The sequence below is a fragment of the Diceros bicornis genome, chromosome 2 (genome assembly GCF_020826845.1).
Source record: "Diceros bicornis minor isolate mBicDic1 chromosome 2, mDicBic1.mat.cur, whole genome shotgun sequence".
In the NCBI taxonomy this organism is placed as follows: domain Eukaryota; kingdom Metazoa; phylum Chordata; class Mammalia; order Perissodactyla; family Rhinocerotidae; genus Diceros; species Diceros bicornis.
In genome coordinates this window covers 53,822,649-53,841,471 of record NC_080741.1, presented here as the reverse complement: position 1 = coordinate 53,841,471, position 18,823 = coordinate 53,822,649, and the positions used below count along the sequence as shown (strand labels likewise).

General features: G+C 38.8%; 1 protein-coding gene across 4 annotated transcripts in view; it reads left to right on the top strand.

Annotated features, from left to right (window-relative positions):
• Nucleotides 1-18,823, top strand: part of DCP1A (decapping mRNA 1A) — a 60,695-nt gene that overhangs the window by 30,719 nt on the left and 11,153 nt on the right. For all 4 annotated transcript variants that reach the window (XM_058561181.1, XM_058561191.1, XM_058561172.1 and 1 more), the window contains 2 exons: nt 3,988-4,126; nt 9,438-9,551. In XM_058561181.1, coding sequence (XP_058417164.1) covers nt 3,988-4,126; nt 9,438-9,551 — 253 coding nt within the window. The remainder of the gene's footprint in view (nt 1-3,987; nt 4,127-9,437; nt 9,552-18,823) is intronic.

The following is an 18,823-nucleotide window of genomic DNA, read 5'->3' as shown; positions in this document are numbered from 1 at the left end:
GCACATGGCTAAGGCCAGGTTGTAATCCAGGACTGCTGACTCGTCCTGACTGGGACTGGGTGTTTATCAGCCTCCTCCTTTATTTGCTCTGGCTGTGAGCTCGCAGGGCAGGCCATGTTGATTGCTGTAGGCACCCCTGAGGACATTGTTCCGTATGAACTTGTGTCATTCATATTTGAAAAAATGTTGGCTCTCTGGAACCACACTTTCTTTTTAGAATACCTTTTCTCTAAAAAAAGATAAAAACTACTTGTTTCAAGGCCAATTATTTGATGACTACTTTTTATATAGTTTTGAAAGTGACAGCAAAGGCAGCTTACTTCTGATTACTTAGAAGATGCAGATTTGTTGATTCTTGGTTATCCTGAAATCCGGAATATTTTTCTTAAGTGTCTAAGGTTTGACATGTATTCATATATAGACTTTCTACTGCATACCAAGAGCTTTTGGGCCCCAGTTGAGAGAACCGGGTTCTTTTAGCTCTGACAGCTCTTCACAGAAACTGTTTTGAGCTTTTTTCTCTATCAGGCCAAGTGGTACCCCTAATGCAAGACTTCAGATGGTGTAAATGAAGCAGAGTACTGAAGGCCTACCTGAAGATATTGTATTGAATCCAAAAATAGGATGAGGAAGTAGAAACAGGAAGCAGAGAGGGAAAAGAAAAGCATTCAGGGTTCTTTCACTAGAAATGCCCGAAAGAGGGACATTTGCTTCAGCTTTCAGCTTGTTTTACTAGAAGCAAGGGAAGTACTGAAAGTAATTAAGGGAATGCCCTCGTGAAACAGTTGATAGGGATTTTTCAAGTGTCTGCCCTATATATGGCTGAAGAGAATACCTTATATGTTAACATTAACTTTGTGATAAATGGCATTCCAGTCACCAAAGATAAAAAAGACTATCTTTCTCTGCTCTAATTTTGCCTGCGTACAGCCTCTGTTTGCTACATATTTTAGAATATCACTTCTGTTAACCAGAAATACAGGTAAAATTCTTTTAGGTGTATTGTGTGTCTAAATAAATGTGCCTGTCAGTGCCCATTCTGCTAAATTTAGTTCTTCCCATCATAGTTTTAACAGCTGTATTATAATAAAAATTCTCCGAGTAAAAAATTGATTTATTCCAAAAGATATTTATAAAAACTGAGAAGCTATGTAGGAGAGCAAGCAACCTTCTAGACCTGTATTGTCTAAATTTGGAAATTCTCTTTGGTCAGTGGCAAAGTTGAAAATCCACTAAACCTGGAAAATGTTGACTCTCCTAAAGAGGAAGTGTAGTCTGCCAGAAACTATTTTTCACAATAAAAACTTGTTTGATTGCTACATAGAGTATAAAATTTGGAGAACTAATGGAAATGAGCTTTATTCCTGATAGTCTTCGGGGTATATTTGGGGGTTTGAGAGGAAGGGAGAGAGCCAAGGTACTCTTCACAGAGTTTGAATTGGAAGAGGCCTTAGAATCTAAGCCTTACTCGTATGAGGGTCCCTTTTCACCACCCGATAGCTTCTGCTTTCAGTATTGGTGAGCTTTGTGAGGTGCCCTGTTCCATGGGTGAACAGTAGTGATGATTAGAAATTTTCTTCCTTTGAACCAAAATCACAAATCCAGTCTAGGTCAGGAGAGAGGTGAATACCAGCATGGGCAAGCCAGGCATCATGGCGGGAGGTAGGAAGAAACAGGCTGTGTGACCAGAGTCTTTGATGATGGTGGATTCAGGCCAGTGCAGCCTATAACTGTGTATTAAATAATGTCATTTTAGGGGCCGGCCCAGTGGCATAGTGGTTAAGTTTGTGCGCTCCGCTTCAGCAGCCCGGGGTTCGCAGGTTCAGATCCCAGGCACGGACCAACACACCACTTACCAATCCATGCTGTGGCGGCGTCCCATGTAAAGTAAAGGAAGATGGGCACAGATGTTAGCTCAGGGCCGATCTTCCTCAGCAAAAAGAGGAGGATTGGCAACAGGTGTTAGCTCAGGGCTAATCTTCCTCACCAAAAAAAAAAAAAAAGTCATTTTAAATAGTATTCCGTTTTTTCTGATGATTAAAGGAGTGCCTGTTAATTATGGAAAATGGAGAGAAGTACAAAAAAGAAAGTGAAATTGCTTGTAATCCACTATCAAGAAATAACCAATGTATATCTCTCCAGTCTTTTTTTCATTTGCAACAGGCCTCACAGTTGTGACAGAACAGTATTTCTTTCCCAAGAGTTGGTACCAGTATAGGTAGAAAAGAAACAATATTTATTCTAATTGGTCGATTCCTCATATCACATACCAGTCTTCTTTCAGTCTACCGTAAATTCATGAGTCTGTGTTCCTTTTAGAAATAATAATCCTATTAAGAGCTATGAAAATCTAGAAAGAGAAATGACACCATTACCTTAAAGCAGCATTTTCCAAACAGGAATCCTGCCTCAGGAGAAGATCCTGTGTTCAAATAAATTTGGGAAAATCTATAAGCCCACCCTTCTTGGAGAATCATAATACATTTTATCATGTTAAAAACTCAGAATGAGGGGTGGGCCCAGTGGTGTAGGGGTTAAATTCAGTGCATCCAGCTTCGTTTGGCCCAGGTTCGCAGGTTGGGATCCCAAGCGTGGACCTACAGCACTCAGCCACACTGTGGTGACGACCCACACGTAAAGTAGAGGAGGATTGGCACAGGTGTTAGCTCAGGGCTAATCTTTCTCAAGTGAAAAACGAGGAAGATTGGCAACAGGTGTTAGCTCAGGTGTTTTGCTAATCTTCCTCAGCAAAAAAAAAAAAAAAAGAAAAGAAACTCAGAATGAATCTGCTGCCTAAAAAAAATTATTTAATATTGTTTGACCCCATGTTTTCAAATAAAAGAACCAGCCCACACACACTAATGGGAGTTCCTGGGCAGGCTGTTTTAAGCAGTGAACTGACACTGAGTGGCCTATACTTGTCCTACTCCTCCTAGTCCATAAAAACAAACCATTTACTACTGAATTGTTTTATTGCCTGTCATCATCACTGTCTGGAAAGTTCTCAGTTAATACAATTATCAAGTTATTACTGTGCCCATAATACATGTCCAGGTAGGCCTGTTTATTAAAGTTGGGATTGAAACCGGAGTGAATCTTAAAAAGAAAAAGAAGATTAGTTGCCTTATTAAAATTTGATATTTTTATTTCAAGCTTGAAGAAAAATATAAGAAACAATAAAATATCCATGTGCTTACCACCCAGCTTTCAATTCCTAACATTTTGCTGTAATTACTTCAGACCTTTATATATGGGGGAGAGGATGTTCTTAAGAAATGAAACCCCAGAGATAGATTTGTAGACCCCAACCCTATCAGTGGCATTCTTAACCATCAACTTTTCTTGCTTTATGTGTTTTCAGGTGCAGAATTAGCTTGAGCAATACCAATCAAAATAGAGAGCATTGCCACAATCACCCTGACGTCAGTCACACACTTAGTGATTTTTTAAGGAGAGAATAAGGGAAATCTTTTGTTTGCTTGCAGTGCTATCATTAACTTCTGAAGATTCATCAAGACCTCTTGTTTTCAAGAAGCTAATCTTTCCTTGTCCCTGCCAGCCCAGTGTCAGTACAGACTTTCCACAGGGGGTTGTTCAGCTATGCAGCTTTCCTTTGTCTTAGAAGCATTATCCATTTTCAAACTTACTTTACCAGTTAGTTTGACTGATTTTGAGGTACTTCAAAAAAAGAGAAAGATAATTTAGTAGAATTTTTAATGTACCTACTTCTACCAACTCTAGAAAGGAATTCTCTGTTTTTGTCCTTCTAACAGTGAAATATATTGGTTGGCACTGTTGTGGATGAGGTGGTGAAGTGGTTAGTCATATAATTCTGGAATGAGGTAATCGAGGCTCTGTGTTTTGTATTGCAAGGACAGTGTTATCATGTGACATTCTTCCTGTGTCCTTGGAAGATGGACACCAAAAGAGTTCTTAGGTCAGATTGTGCCTAAAGAGATCTTTCTAAAATCTGGTTCTCCCCTCTAGTGTTGTAGAAGAGGAGACACGGCGGTCCCAGCAAGCTGCTCGGGATAAGCAGAGTCCCAGCCAGACCAATGGCTGCAGTGACCACAGGCCCATCGACATCCTGGAGATGCTAAGCAGAGCCAAGGATGAGTATGAGAGGGTGAGACTCAGCATGTTGACCCGGAGGACCAAAGGGGAAGAAGAGACCTGCAGGGGGCTGGTGGACTGGGAAAGTCTCCTCCAGGGCCAGCAGAAATAATTAATCAAAAAGAAAACATGTTTTATACTTCCAAGCCTAAAAGATAAGGAAAGAATTTTGCCTACCTCAGAGTCCTTGCCTTGGCATGAAAATTTAGAATGCTCTTTGTCTATTTCTGTAAAATTGCTATGGGAGAAAATGGTTTTGGAATATGGAAGTTACCCTGCAACAAGTAGATCTGGAAAAGCTTCATGCCTCTTCTTTACCCCTGCAGTCTCTGCTAGGTCTTAGGAATTTATGTAGTCTTTGAAAAGTAGTCTGATAATTTGCACCCCTTAATACTAAAGAGCATATTTATGGTCTGTAGGTGGTGGTAGGTGCACTGCCTCATTATACGTCATTTGGAATTTTACCCAAATGAGAGGTTTTTCTAGAATTCATTTTTTTTGTTTCATATTTTAGTTTAAAAGTTAACTGATAATATTTTCTCCCCAAAGTTGAATAAAATGGAAGTTGTGGTGCATTCGTTAATTTATTCAGTACATACTTACGAACTGTCCACTATGTGGCAAGCAGTGGTCTTCAGACCTTGTAGCTTTGGAACTGTCCTTTCTTTTCACTTGACATCAGCACTTCAGAGCCCCATGCTTCACTGGAGTGAAACTGAAGGTTTCCACCACTGGCACTTTGTTTCAGCAGAATTATAATTGTCACCTTACTCTTCATTAACACTGGGTTAACTACTTTCATTTCTTCTTTAGTCCTCACCTCACCAAAAGTTCAAGGAACAAGGTGTGAAGAACACTCTCTAAGACCATGTTTCCCAAAGAGTACTACTCTGACACTAGCTTCTACTCATTAACAGGTGATCCTTGAAAAAAGGTTCCAATTGGTCAAATGAGTTAAGGAAATATTGTCAGCATGGCTGTTCCTCCCCCATCCTTTGGGCTTTACAGTGCTCAAGACTCAGAGTTCCCACAGTAAATAAAACTAACACCAGTTTCCAGGTTGATTTGAGTACAGGACCATTTTTCACATACTACTCTTTAATGTCTCAAGAATCTAGAGTTCAGGGAACAAACTTTGGAAACAGTGGTCTGGGACGTGGTTTCCTCTAACTAAAAATGAAAGAGTCATGTTCACCATAAACTGATAAACCTTCTACTTTCAAACACCAAAGGAAATCCCACTTCTTGGGTAGTGAAGTATACGTTGGAGCCCATGAGAAGTTTCAAGTTGTACCAAATTCCTCAGTGTCTCATAGAGAATTAGGAGGAATTTATGGATCCGAGAAAATTAATGTAAGAAAAGCAGTCTTCTCTATAATGAGTTCACTGATTCTCAGGAAACTAGATAAGAATAAATTTCAAGAATCATTTTCTGAACTTTTAGGTTACCTTATATTCCCAAAATTCCCTCTCATATCCTTAGTGAAGTCTGGGTTATCTACATAGATGCCTTGTTCTGTTTTTATGGAGGCCTGTCTGTGTTCTGGTAACAGGTAGCTAGTACATCCAGCGCTCTGTTACCCGTTCCTAGTGATGACTAGATTAAGGTGCCACACGGGACAGAAAGCATAGGTGCTGCACGCTAGAGCAGACACTCCAAGAGGTGGCCTGGCTTACTCCTCAGGCTGAGAAGCAGATAGCCACAAAATGACACAAAGCTGTAAAGGAACTCTAGGTCAAGCAGGCAATCTAAAACTCTGACATGATTTTTAGTTAATATACATTGCAAAAGTAAGAATATGGAGAGCACAGTAATTACTGTTGTAAAGAAAATTCTTCCACGGTATGGAATAAATAAAATGTTGTCTCTGGTTAGATTAAATCTTTTGGAATTTAATTAAATATGTGATACTTGCTCTATAACGTATTCTTTCTTTTTTTGAAAACTGTCCGTAAACAGGTGGAGCTTCCTTAAACAACAGTTTTGTTTCTTGTCTACACTTGCCTATCATCTAACCAAATGGAGTTGGTATTAGCAGTGACCCATGAATTCCTATCTTCATGTTTGGATGGGCTCTCCTCAGCTGCCACATGGTTCCAGATGGCCCCTTTGTTTATCTTTAGGTAGAGACTCGGGGGATTGACAGTCCAGGGCAGAGGCGCAAACCTGGCCTCAGTGATGAGATTTAATCCCAATTCTAAATCTCCCCTGCCCAGTGTGTGTAATACAATGAGTGAAATTCCAGACTTTTGAGTGAGAGATTTATAATAGAGACTGTTTGAAAATAAAAACTCTCTATAGTAAACATTTTCTTTCCAAGTCCTGTAGTTTGTTTTAACCACCTTTCCTATTTTTAGTGTAAAGAAAGATAGCTGAAACTAGTCCTTTACAGTTGGCCCATTCTGAGTTGCTTCTAGCTGCAGGATATAATCCTGGATTTTGGTTGTTTGTTTTGTTTTGTTTTAGTATAATTGCAAAAAACTTTTTAAACCTATGTTTTTTGTTATTCTTAAAAAATAGGAACACCGGGGGCGGCCCGGTGGGGCAAGCGGTTAAGTGCGCGCGCTCCGCTGCGGCGGCCCGGGGTTCGCCGGTTCGGATCCCGGGTGCGCCCCGATGCACCACTTAGCAAGTCATGCCGTGACGGTGTCCCATATAAAGTGGAGGAAGATGGGCACGGATGTTAGCCCAGGGCCAGTCTTCCTCAGCAAAAAAAAGAGGAGGATTGGCAGATGTTAACACAGGGCTGATCTCCTCAAAAAAAAAAAATAGGAACACCATTATTTTTCATAGTATGTAAGTAGTACATATTAATTATAGAAAATTTCATATTTAAAAATTAAAAGAAAAAAACCATAAGTCTACCACCTAGAAATAAATCACTGCTAATACCTGGTTATGTATCCTTCTGAAAATATTTATAAATATGTCCCAATATATGTTAACTAGTTTTAGAAGTAGTTTTTATTAACTCTTTTTGTAATGTATTTTCTTTCTGAAGAACAATATGTTTTTATGATGGTAACTATTCATCTCACAGGAAGTCCCTGTGAGATTTCATTTGGTAGAATGAAAAGTTTTTGAAAAAAAGAACTATGATGTTAATAGCTGGATATTTTTCCTTGTGTCCCTTATATAAATAATACCCTAGATTGTTCTGACTCTTTCTATTAAGAACTCAGAAATATATCCTTGTAGCTAAGTCTTCATGTACAGCATTTTCTCTTAAGATAAGTGCCTTGAAATGGAATTGGTAGATTGAAGGATTTTGGCATTTTTAAGGCTTTTAACCAAATATTATAAAATTACCCTCTGGAAAGTTTGTTTGTGATTGTTCATTTCCCCTAATCCTTACAAACACTGGAAACTGTCATTAACAAACTCAGAATAAACCTTCTAAGAATGGCCCTGCACAAATATAAAAAAATATTTGAAGTTCTGGAGACCTTTTAAAGTACCACCCATCTCATAGCTCATGTTGAGTTAAGTATTGCGGATTCAAATGCCCCAAAACCACGTGGGCCATGGTAGTGCCTACAACAGGCCAGCGTGGAACAGACGTGAACAGAGAGCTTGTCCCTATGTCAGAGGGTCAGTTGCAGCTCAGCTCCAGCCAGTTGTTGCCAAATGAGCCAGTGTAGCCAAATTATCCAGCTTCTCTCTGAAAATGACAAGCCAGAATTTTTATGTGTAAACTCAATTTTCAAAATGTTTCTGAACATTTTGTGCCTTCTGTTTTAAGAACTTGTTATGAACAATGTTTTGAGTTTATATTTTCTCTAATACAATTCAATTCCAAGCATTCTCCATAGTGTGTTGACACAGATTGATGGTGGTGTTGCACAAAGAGAGAGAGATGTTAGAAGATAAGATATTTCATAGGCTTTCACAGACTATTTCACCTTTGTTTAAATGGGCAACACTGAGTAAATGGTGTTCGGAAATAATATAAGGATTAAGTCATTTGAATAGAAAAAATGCATATTAGCCATTCATTTAACATTCAAGTACCTAATCCTATGCTAAGCACATATATTTATAGTATGATATCAAGAAAATTAATCTGTCTCTGGACTAAAGTTTAGGATTTTTATTTATTTACTTATTTTAATCTGGTCTCTTGAGTGTGCTAAACTGTATTTGGTGTCTGTTTTGACATTGATAATACTCACCAGATGCTGGAACAGTTAACCAAAATATAACTTAAGTTTCTAAAAATTCAGAATTCCACATCCATCTAGTGATCATATTTTTAGGATTCTCTTTAAGAACAAAAGTATTTTCACTTCTAGTGTTATGTACGGGTTAATAGGAATTTTAAAACACTTGACTATTTTGTAATCTGTGATAGTAATGTATAGAGACCTTTTTAGTTTAATTTTTAAGAATATATGATGATTTCAACAAATGGTGTTGGAAACAATTGGCATTTATATGCCAGAAAAAAATGAACCCCAACCTAAATGTAACACCTTTTACAAAAATCAGCTCAAAATGGATCATAGATCTAAATGTAAAACATAAAACTATAAAAATTTAGAAGAAAAATATATACTGTATGACCCCAGGAGTATCACTCCTAGGTGTTTAGTCTAGAGAAATGAAGCTTTTATCCACATAAAAACCTGTACACAAATGTTCATAGAAGCTGGATTCACAGTCACCAAAAAACTAGAAACAACTCAAATGTCCTCCTGTGGGTGAATGGTTAACAAACTGTAATGCAGTCATACAGTGGAATACTACTCAGCAGTAAAAAGGAATGAACTATTAATATCACACAACAGCTTGGATGAATCTCAAATGCATTACACCAAGTGAAAGAAGCTAGCATTCCATTTTTTATGACATTCTTGAAAAGACAAAACTGTAGTGACAGAGAACAGATCACTAGTTTCCAGGAGTGGAGGAAGGGCGTCACTACAATGAGATAGCACAAGGGAGTTTTTGGGGAGTTGATAGAGCTATTTTACATCCTGATTGTGGTGATGGGTACACAGATATAACTGTACACCCCCCAAAAAGTTAATTTCACCATATGTTAACTTAAAATGGAAAAGAATATGTAATAACGTAGTACCTTTGGCTTTTCCTTAAAAGGGTTATAAAAATAATTGTTGCTGACACTATTGTCTAAAATCAAGTGCTCAACTTTCTAGAAATTTTATTATATAAATTAGTTGCATGAGGATGCAAAGCAAAACATTTGGGGGGATTTTTTTGCTTGTTTTTTAAAAAGCGTTTCTGATAACCTTGAATGCTGTTTTGTGAGCCAGATAATAGCAGACTTTTTTACGTGATATGCTTTTCATTTTAATTTCAGAATCAGATGGGCGACTCCAATATCTCCAGCCCTGGGTTACAGCCGAGTACTCAGCTCTCCAATCTGGGAAGCACTGAGACTCTAGAAGAGACGCCGTCCGGGTCACAAGATAAGGTGGGTACAGCTGAAGCCCTAGCTTTGTCTGAGGTAGCAAAACAGAGAGTAACATTTTGTAAGGATTTTAATGCAGTACAAATTTAATTTGTCATTTATCTGTCAAGGGACGTACAGGTGGCAGCATAGCGACATCCACTCATGTCATTTCCCCTGGTCCATGTAACTGTCTTTCATCTGATTTTCTGGTTACCATTTTTATTGCCACTCCCTTAGCTATTCTTAACACAGCAGCCAGAGTAATCCTGGTAAAACATAAGTTAGATCCTGGCATTCCTCTGCTTAAAACTCTCCAGTGGTATCCCATCTCACTCAGATAAAAGCCATGGTCGTGGCAGTGGCCCCAAGGCCCTACCTGATCTGGCCTCCCTACCCCTGGCTTCATCTTCTACCTGTCTGCCTTGCTCACATGGCCCCAGCTCATTGGCTCTTGTGCCTTTCCACAAACGTGCCAGACTTGCTCCTGCCTCGGGACAGGCCATCGAACTCATAGTTTCCTTGGCCTGGAATACTCTCCTCCCAGATATAGCTTGCTCCCTTACTTCTGTCAGGTCTCAAGTGTCCTCCATATTGGTGAGGCTTCTCTGACCACCCTAGTTTTAGATAACATTCTTTGTCTACCCCTATCTTTCTGTGCTTTATTTTCTCCCTAAGACTTCTACCCAGCTAATGTGGTATGTGGTTTTCTTATTTATTCATTGTGTCTCCTCGCACCAAAGTGTAAGCTCCCTTGGGGGCAGGCAGTTTTGTCTGCCTTGTTCATTGCTATATCCTCAGCATCTAGCATTGTAAATATTTGTTGACTGAATTAGTTCTCCTTGTAACTGATGGCTTGATAAATAAACAGATACTGAGTAAAACCCATAGTTTTTTAATTAAACTTCTTATTTTCAGGTAATTCAGTTGTAAGAATAATGTAGTTATAACACGAAAAGATCCCGGGCCGGCCCTGTGGCTTAGCGGTTAAGTGCGCGTGCTCCGCTACTGGCAGCCTGGGTTCGGATCCCCGGCGCGCACCGACGCACTGCTTCTCCGGCCATGCTGAGGCCGAGTCCCACATACACCAACTGGAGAGATGTGCAACTGTGACATACAACTATCTACTGGGGCTTTGGGGAAACAAAAAAAAAAAGGAGGAGGATTGGCAGTGGATGTTAGCTCAGAGCCGGTCTTCTTCGGCAAAAAGAGGAGGATTGGCAATGGATGTTAGCTCAGAGCCGGTCTCCTTCGGCAAAAAGAGGAGGATTTGGCATGGATGTTAGCTCAGGGCTGATCTTCCTCACAAAAAAAAAAAGAAAGAAATAACACAAAAAGATCCCATGTACTTTTACCCATTTCCCCATTGATAACAGCTTGCAAAATGTGGTACACTATCACAACCAGGATATTGACACAATCTATCAATCTAGTTCACATTTCCTCTGATTTATTTGTATTCATTTGTGTGTGTATGTGCATGTATGTATTTAGCTCTATGCAATTTTATCTCACATATAGCTTTGTGTAGCCACCATTACAGTCAAGATACAGAAGACTTCTGTCACACGTATCCTTTGTGTTGCCCTTCTATTACTATACTGACTTCCTTACTTTACCCACTCCTCCCATCCTTAACCCTGGCAGCCACTAATCTGTCTCTAATTCTAGAATGTTGTCATTTCAGGGATGTTATATAAATGGAATCATACAATATATGACCTTTGGGATTGTCTTTCTTCACTCAGCATAATTCCTGGAGATTCATTGAAATTGTTTTGTTATCAATAGTTCATTCCCTTTTATTGCTGATTAGTATTTCATGATATAGAAGTACCACAATTTGTTTAACCATTCACCTCTTGAAAGACATCTGGGTTGTTTTCAGTTTTGGGCTGTTACAAATAAAGCTTTATGTACACTTGTGTGCAGGTTTTTGTACATAAATTTCCATTTCTCTGGGATAAATGCCCAAGAGTGCAAATGTTGGGTCATTTGATAATTGCATGTTTTCATTTAATAAGAAACTGCCGGGCCGGCCCCGTAGCTTAGCAGTTAAGTGTGCGCGCTCCGCTGCTGGCGGCCCGGGGTTCGGATACCGGGTGCGCACCGACACACCGCCTCTCCGACCATGCTGAGGCTGCATCCCACATACAGCAACTAGAAGGATGTGCAGCTATGACATACAACTATCTACTGGGGCTTTGGGGGGAAAAATAAATAAATAAGTCCTTTGAGTCAAATAAATTAAAAAAAAAAAAAAAAAGAAACTGCCATACTGTTTTCCAAAGACGCTGTGCCATTTTACATTCCCATCAGCAATGTATCCATAATGTTTTTAGGTATTTAGTTGATAATTAATTTAAACCAGAGTTTGTATACTACATTCCTCTGCTCCATTTTTACTGTATTTGGATTTAGGATCCTAAAGATCAAACATATATTAAAAGCAGAGCTATATAAAATTTATTTATTTTCTTAAACAATTGATTTTTTTATTTATTTTTGAGGAAGATTGGCCCTGCGTTAACATGTGTTGCCAATCTTCCTGTTTTTCTTTTCTCTCCCCAAAGCCCCAGTACATAGTTGTATATCATAGTTGTGGAGTTGTAGCTGTTGTGTGTGGGACGCCGCCTCAGCATGGCTTGATGAGCAGTGAGTAGATCCGCACCCAGGATCCAAACTCGTGAACACCAGGCCCCAGAAGCGGAATGCGCGAACTTAACCACTATGCCACTGGGCCGGACCCTTAATTTTTTTTTAAATATATATTGAGAGAGGGAGGGAGGGAGGGAAGGAGCAAGGTCCCTAGATTCCTTCTGATCTGGTTTATCAGCCATGAGTGTTCAGTGGGCCGCTCACTTCCCCTTTTTGAATTATGAGTCACTTCCCGTTTCCTTTCTGATTCATGGGGTTAAGAATTCTGGCACTTCCTGGGCTGGCCCCATGGCGTAGCGGTTAAGTGTGCGCTCTCCACTGCTGGCGGCCTGGGTTCGGATCCCAGGCGCGCACCAACACACCACTTGTCAGGCCGTGCTGTGGCGGCGTCCCACATAAAGTGGAGGAAGACGGGCACGGATGTTACCTCAGGGCCAGTCTTCCTCAGCAAAAAGAGGGGGATTGGCATGGATGTTAACTCAGGGCTAATCTTCCTCACAAAAAAAAAAAAAGAAGAAAGAATTCTTGCACTTCCTAGCTCACAGAGTTACTGTGAGACCCAAATGAAGAAAAGAACCCAAAAAATGTCTTAAGAACCATAAAACACTGTCCACTGAAAGATGGAAGATGAGTGTGATAAGACGTAGATGCTCAGCCTTTCAACAAAAGCACCAGTGATGGATCTGTGGACATACAGAATTCAAGTGGGCACTCGGAGACTTGTACCTTTTAATGTGAATAATGCTGATATTGTTATTCCTTCATTTTTCACATACTTTTAAAATTCCATTTTATAGGCCAGAGTGACAAACCTTTGTAAAATATTGAGATCTGAAAATTGTCAGAAGCCATGTGATTCAGTAAAATTACCTTAAATCGATAACAGCCCCTACACACAGATAGTACATTTGTTTAGTAACACTGCCATCTAGTGCTGAGGAGCAAATAATGCTGTCAAGTCTTAATAATATTAAATTCCATTTCAGTTTCATAATTCATTTATTAAAATTCCCTTGGGACTATTTCCCTAATTTGTTTAGTATTGTTTTTTGTTTCCTATGATTAAGAATAATGCATACCAGGCTGGCCCCGTGGCTTAGCGGTTAAGTGCGCACGCTCTGTTGCTGGCAGCCCGGGTTTGGATCCCAGGCGCGCACCAACACACTGCTTCTCCGGCCATGCTGAGGCTGCGTCCCACATACAGCAACTAGAAGGATGTGCAGCTATGACATAGAACTATCTACTGGGGCTTTGGGGGGAAAATAAATAAATAAATAAAATCTTTAAAAAAAAAAAGAATAATGCATACCTTCTAGGAAAGTAGTTCAGCATAATAAAGAACGTATATGACAGACGCACAGCCAACATCATACTCAACAGTGAAAAACTGAAAGCTGTTCCTCTGAGAACAGGAACAAGACAAGGATGCCCACTCTCACCACTGTTATTCAACATAATACTGGATGTTTTAGCCAGAGTAATTAGGCAAGAAAAAGAAAGAGAAGGGGGCATCCAAATTGGAAAGGAAGAAGTAAAACTGTCACTATTTGCAGATGACATGATTCTATATATAGAAAACCCTCAAGAATCCACCAGAAAACTATTAGACATAATCAACAAATACAGTAAAGTTGCAGGGGACAAAATTAACATACAAAAATCAATTGTGATTCAATACACTAATAACAAACTAGCAGAAAGAGAAATCAAGAATGCAATTCCATTTATAATCCAACAAAAAGAATAAAATACCTAGGAATAAATTTAACCAAGGAGGTGAAAGACCTATACACAGAAAAGTGTAAGACATTAATGAAAGAAATTGAAGAAGATGCAAAGAAATGGAAAGCTGTTCCATGCTCATGGATTGGAAGAATAAACAGTTAAAATGTCCATATTACCTAAAACAATCTACAGATTCAGTGCAATCCCAGTCAGAATCCCAGTGACATTCTTCATGGAAATAGAACAAAGAATCCTAAAATTTATGTGGAACAACAAAAGACCTTGACTAGCCAAAGCAATCCTGAGAAAAAAGAACAAAGGAGGTGTCACACTCCCTGACTTCACAATATACTACAAAGCTATAGTAATCAAAACAGCATGGTACTGGCAGAAACACAGACACAGAGATCAGTGGAACAGTATTGAAAGCCCGGAAATAAACCCACACATCTTTGGACAGCTAATCTTCAACAAAGGAGCCAAGAACATATAATGGAGAAAGGAAAGTCTCTTCAATAAATGGTGTTGGAAAAACTGGACGGCCATATGCAAAGAATGAAAGTAGACCATTGTCTTACACTATATACAAAAATTAACTTCAGGTGGATTAAAGACTTGAATGTAAGACCTGAAACCATGAAACTCCTAGAAGAAAATATAGGCAGTATGCTCTTTGGCATCAGTCTTAGCAATATCTTTTCGAATACCTTATCTACTGAGGCAAGGGAAACAGAAGATAAAAATAAACAAAAGGGACTACATCAGACTGAAAAACCTCCATATGGCAAAGGAAACCATCAACAAAACAAAAAGACAACCCACCAATGGGGAGAAAATATTTGTAAATCGTATATCTGGCAAGGGGTTAATTTCCAAAATATATAAAGAACTCATACGACTCAACAACAAAAAAGTGAACCACCCGATCAAAAAAAATGGGCAGAGGATAGGAACAGACATTTTTCCAAAGAAGATATACAGATGGCCAACAGGCACAAGAAAAGATGTTCAACATCACTAATCATCAGGGAAAGGCGAATCAAAACTACGAGCTATCACCTCACACTGATCAGAATGGCTGTAATTATCAAGACAAAAAACAACAAATATTAGAGAGGTGGAGAGAAGGGAACCTTCATTAAGAGTGCTGGTGGGAATGCAAACTGGTGCAGCCACTATGGAAAACAGTATGGAAATTTTTCAAAAAATTAAAAATAGAAATACCATATGATCCAGCTATTCCACTACTGGGTATTTATCCAAAGAACATGAAATCGATAATTCAAAAAGAGTTATGCACCCATGTTCATCACAGCATTATTCACAACAGCCAAGAGATGTGGAAGCAACCCAAGTGCCCATCAACCAATGAATGGATAAAGAAGATGTGGTATATATATATACAGTGGAATACTACTCAGCCATAAAAAAAAGACAAAATTGTGCCATTTGTGACAATATGGATGGACCTTGAGGACATTATGCTAAGCAAAATAAGTCAGAGAGAGAAAGACAAATATATGATTTCACTCATATGTAGAAGATAAACACATACATAGAGAACAGATTAGTGGTTACCAGAGGGAAAGGGGTAAAGGGGCACATACGTATGATGACAGATAAAAACTAGACTATTAGTGGCGAACATGATGCAGTCTATACTATATAATAATGTACACCTGAAATTTGCACAGTGTTATAAGCCAATATAACCTCAATAAAATAGAATAACTCATACCTTCTATTGTGCCCAGTGCACTGACCAGGTAGGATATCTTACATGGACACAATAAATCAAAATGGAAATGTGAAATTCTCTAAACATCAAGAGCTGTGGGTGAGGAAGGAACAATGTAAAACCTGATACGGTATATTAGAATTTTGTTGTGCACCATACATGCTGTTGCTCCCTGAATTCCATTTCCCAGGGGGAATGGTATTACTAACACTTGATTTAATTGAGGCATTACAAAACTCAGAATCCAGACTTTAAGAATATTCAGACATGAGGAAAGAATAAATTTTCACCTTTTCTATGGATGCTGCAAGATGAACCCGTGAATAAATAAGCCCAACTACTAGACGAGCATAGCCAGTATTTCTTGTCATAGGCAGAGAAGTACAGAGAGGGTCCTGTCAAACGCAGAGACTGTAAAGCTTTTGGGAGCTTGTGTGGAGAAGCGTGTTCTGCTCACTCAGCCTTTTGTGACTGATGCAGCCTGTTACATATTTCCAAAAGTTGAGACATTTTAACCTGGAGCCGCCTCTTCATTCTTCAAGCTTTAGCTGCACCTGTTTTCTAGAGGTCAATATCACCATCCAATTGAGTAGGTAACCCGTAACCTGCTTAATTGACACCTCAGTGTGGTGGCATAATGGTTAAGAATGGACTGAATTGTGGGAACTAAGTTGGAGTTGGATTCTGTTGTTGTACTTGGGCAGTGTCTATAAAATGGCGGTAATAGTAGTGCTGCCCTGGCAGATTAACAGAGTAGTACATATAAAGTGCGTAGCGTGGGGCTCCCATATAGTGCACATGCTGTCCGGGATGACTGTTAACTGCCATCACAGCTTCATTTATTCCTTCTTATGTGAGACACCACTGAAACCCTGATGCTTTACCAGGCACCCTATTCCAGAGAAACTCGGAGAGTCTGTTTCTGGCCTGGCCAAAGTTGTAGGGATGCAACATGGAGAAATCTAGAAACTTTCTGTATCTTTTGTAGTCAGAGTTCAGGGTTCCACCATATGGTTTCATTTTTTAATATGAAGTAGATTTTAAACCGTTAGAAATACCTATTTTTAAGTGTAAGTGTAAAAACATCCCAAATGTAAATGCAGGTAATTTTAATTGTTCAAAAGTTGATTTGTGTTTCACTAGACAGGTAAAAGTTGCTACCTGGATCATGCTATTCTTGAAGCCTAAGGTGTATTTCATGGTGAGGCTTCTCCATGTCCTGTTTGATTGGACCTTTTCTTATAACATGAAAATAGTATTCTTATCTGGAAAAGACTTAAATTTCTGCGAAATAGCCCCAATACGGTCTGTATTTTTCAAAGTAGGTATATCTAGATGTTGGTTTGTGTGTATGTATATATACACATGTATGTAAAACAGAATGTGGTGGTGAAGATCTACATAATTTGCATTAATGAATAAGAATTAGTGTAGTTTTCCAGTACTGTTTTTGCAGGCAGTCTTGAGCTTCTTGTTCTAAACATAATGTTTATAAAAAAGAATTAACCCGATTTAAAAATGGGCAAAGGACTTGAATAGACATTTCTCCAAATAAGGTATACAAATGGCCAACAAGTGTTGGCCAAGACATGGGGAAATTAGAATCCTCTTGGCATTGTTGGTGGGCATGTAAAATGGTGCAGCAGCTGTGGAAAACAGTTTGGCAGTTCCTCAAAAAGTTAAACGTAGAATTACCATATGATCCAGCAATTCTGTTTCTGATTATATACCCAAAAGGATTGAAAACAAAGATTAAAACAGATACTTTTACACTAACGTTCATAGCAGCATTATTCACAATAGCCAAAAGGTGGAAACAATCCAAGTGTCAGTCATTAGATGAATGGATAAACAAGATATGGTATATAATACAATGGAATATTATTCAGCCTTAAAAAGGAATGAAATTCTGATACATGCTACAACATGGATGAACCTTGAAAACATTAGGCTAAGTGAAATAAGCCATTCACAGGACAGTATTGTATGATTGCACTTATATGAGGTACCTAGAGTAGGCAGATTCATGGAAACAGAAAGTAGACTAGAGATGCCAGGGGCTGTGGCTGAGATGGTGGAGGAGAGAGAAGATGGGGAGTCAGTATTTAATGGGTACAGAGTTTCTGTTGGGTTGATGAAAGAGTTCTAGAAATAGATAGTGGTGGTAGTTACACAACTTTGTGAATGTACTGAACGCCCCTGAATTTTACACTTAAGTTTGGTTAAATGGTAACTTTTGTTATGTATATTTTACCGGAATTTGTAGAAATGGAGGTGGGGGGAATTATCTCTGTGGTCATCAATAGACATTTATGATGCCAGGGATCCAAAAGTGAATAAATCACAGTGTTCACCTTGGGAAATGGAACCTATGCATTCTACTACAGTTATATGGCCTAGACAGAGACAAAGAGAAGTCTGTCCCAAATGAGAATTCATTGTCTATTTTGAGTTACATTCAATGAATTTGAAATGTTACCAGTGAGTTTTAAACAACCAGCTGTGTCTTTAATGACTCTGCATCAGGGAACGACAGGGTGGTTTAAAATAGCATAGCTTTGATATCCCACCAGGTGGTTTTGTTGTTGTTATTTTGCATTTTGGGAGTATGACATTCCAGAGGATTTGATGAATTTTTAATATCCCAACACACTATTTGATGTTCTTTAAAACATATCCAAACACAGATTTATCATGATTGCTATTAAGAGTACGTGGTGTTCATATAATGATAAAAGTAGCCAGCTTCCATCTATTGCTTGCTTGTTAGGCACCGGACATTATATTGATAATTTAATTTTCACAACAGCTCTATGGGGTAATTACCACATTTGCTCCCATTTTTCAGATGAGGGAACTGAATAGAAAGTTTATGTAACTTTCCCAGTTAACAGCTGGGAATTGAACCTAAGTATCTTTGGCTTCAGATCCTAAGCTCTAGTTTTTTCAGAAGTAAAAATGTGAGGAAATTAAACCATATAAAATCTTTTGCATTTTTTTATATCCGTAGTTTATAATTAGATGTTAGTGCTGCCTTATATTTGAAGTGAGATTCTGAATCTGGAAAATCCCTTAAAGTGCTAGAAAGTGTTATGATAAGATAGTCTTACTAGTCTCACTACAGCATTAGTGGGGGGCCTAAATTTGCCATTCGAATTCTTTCACCTAAACAAAC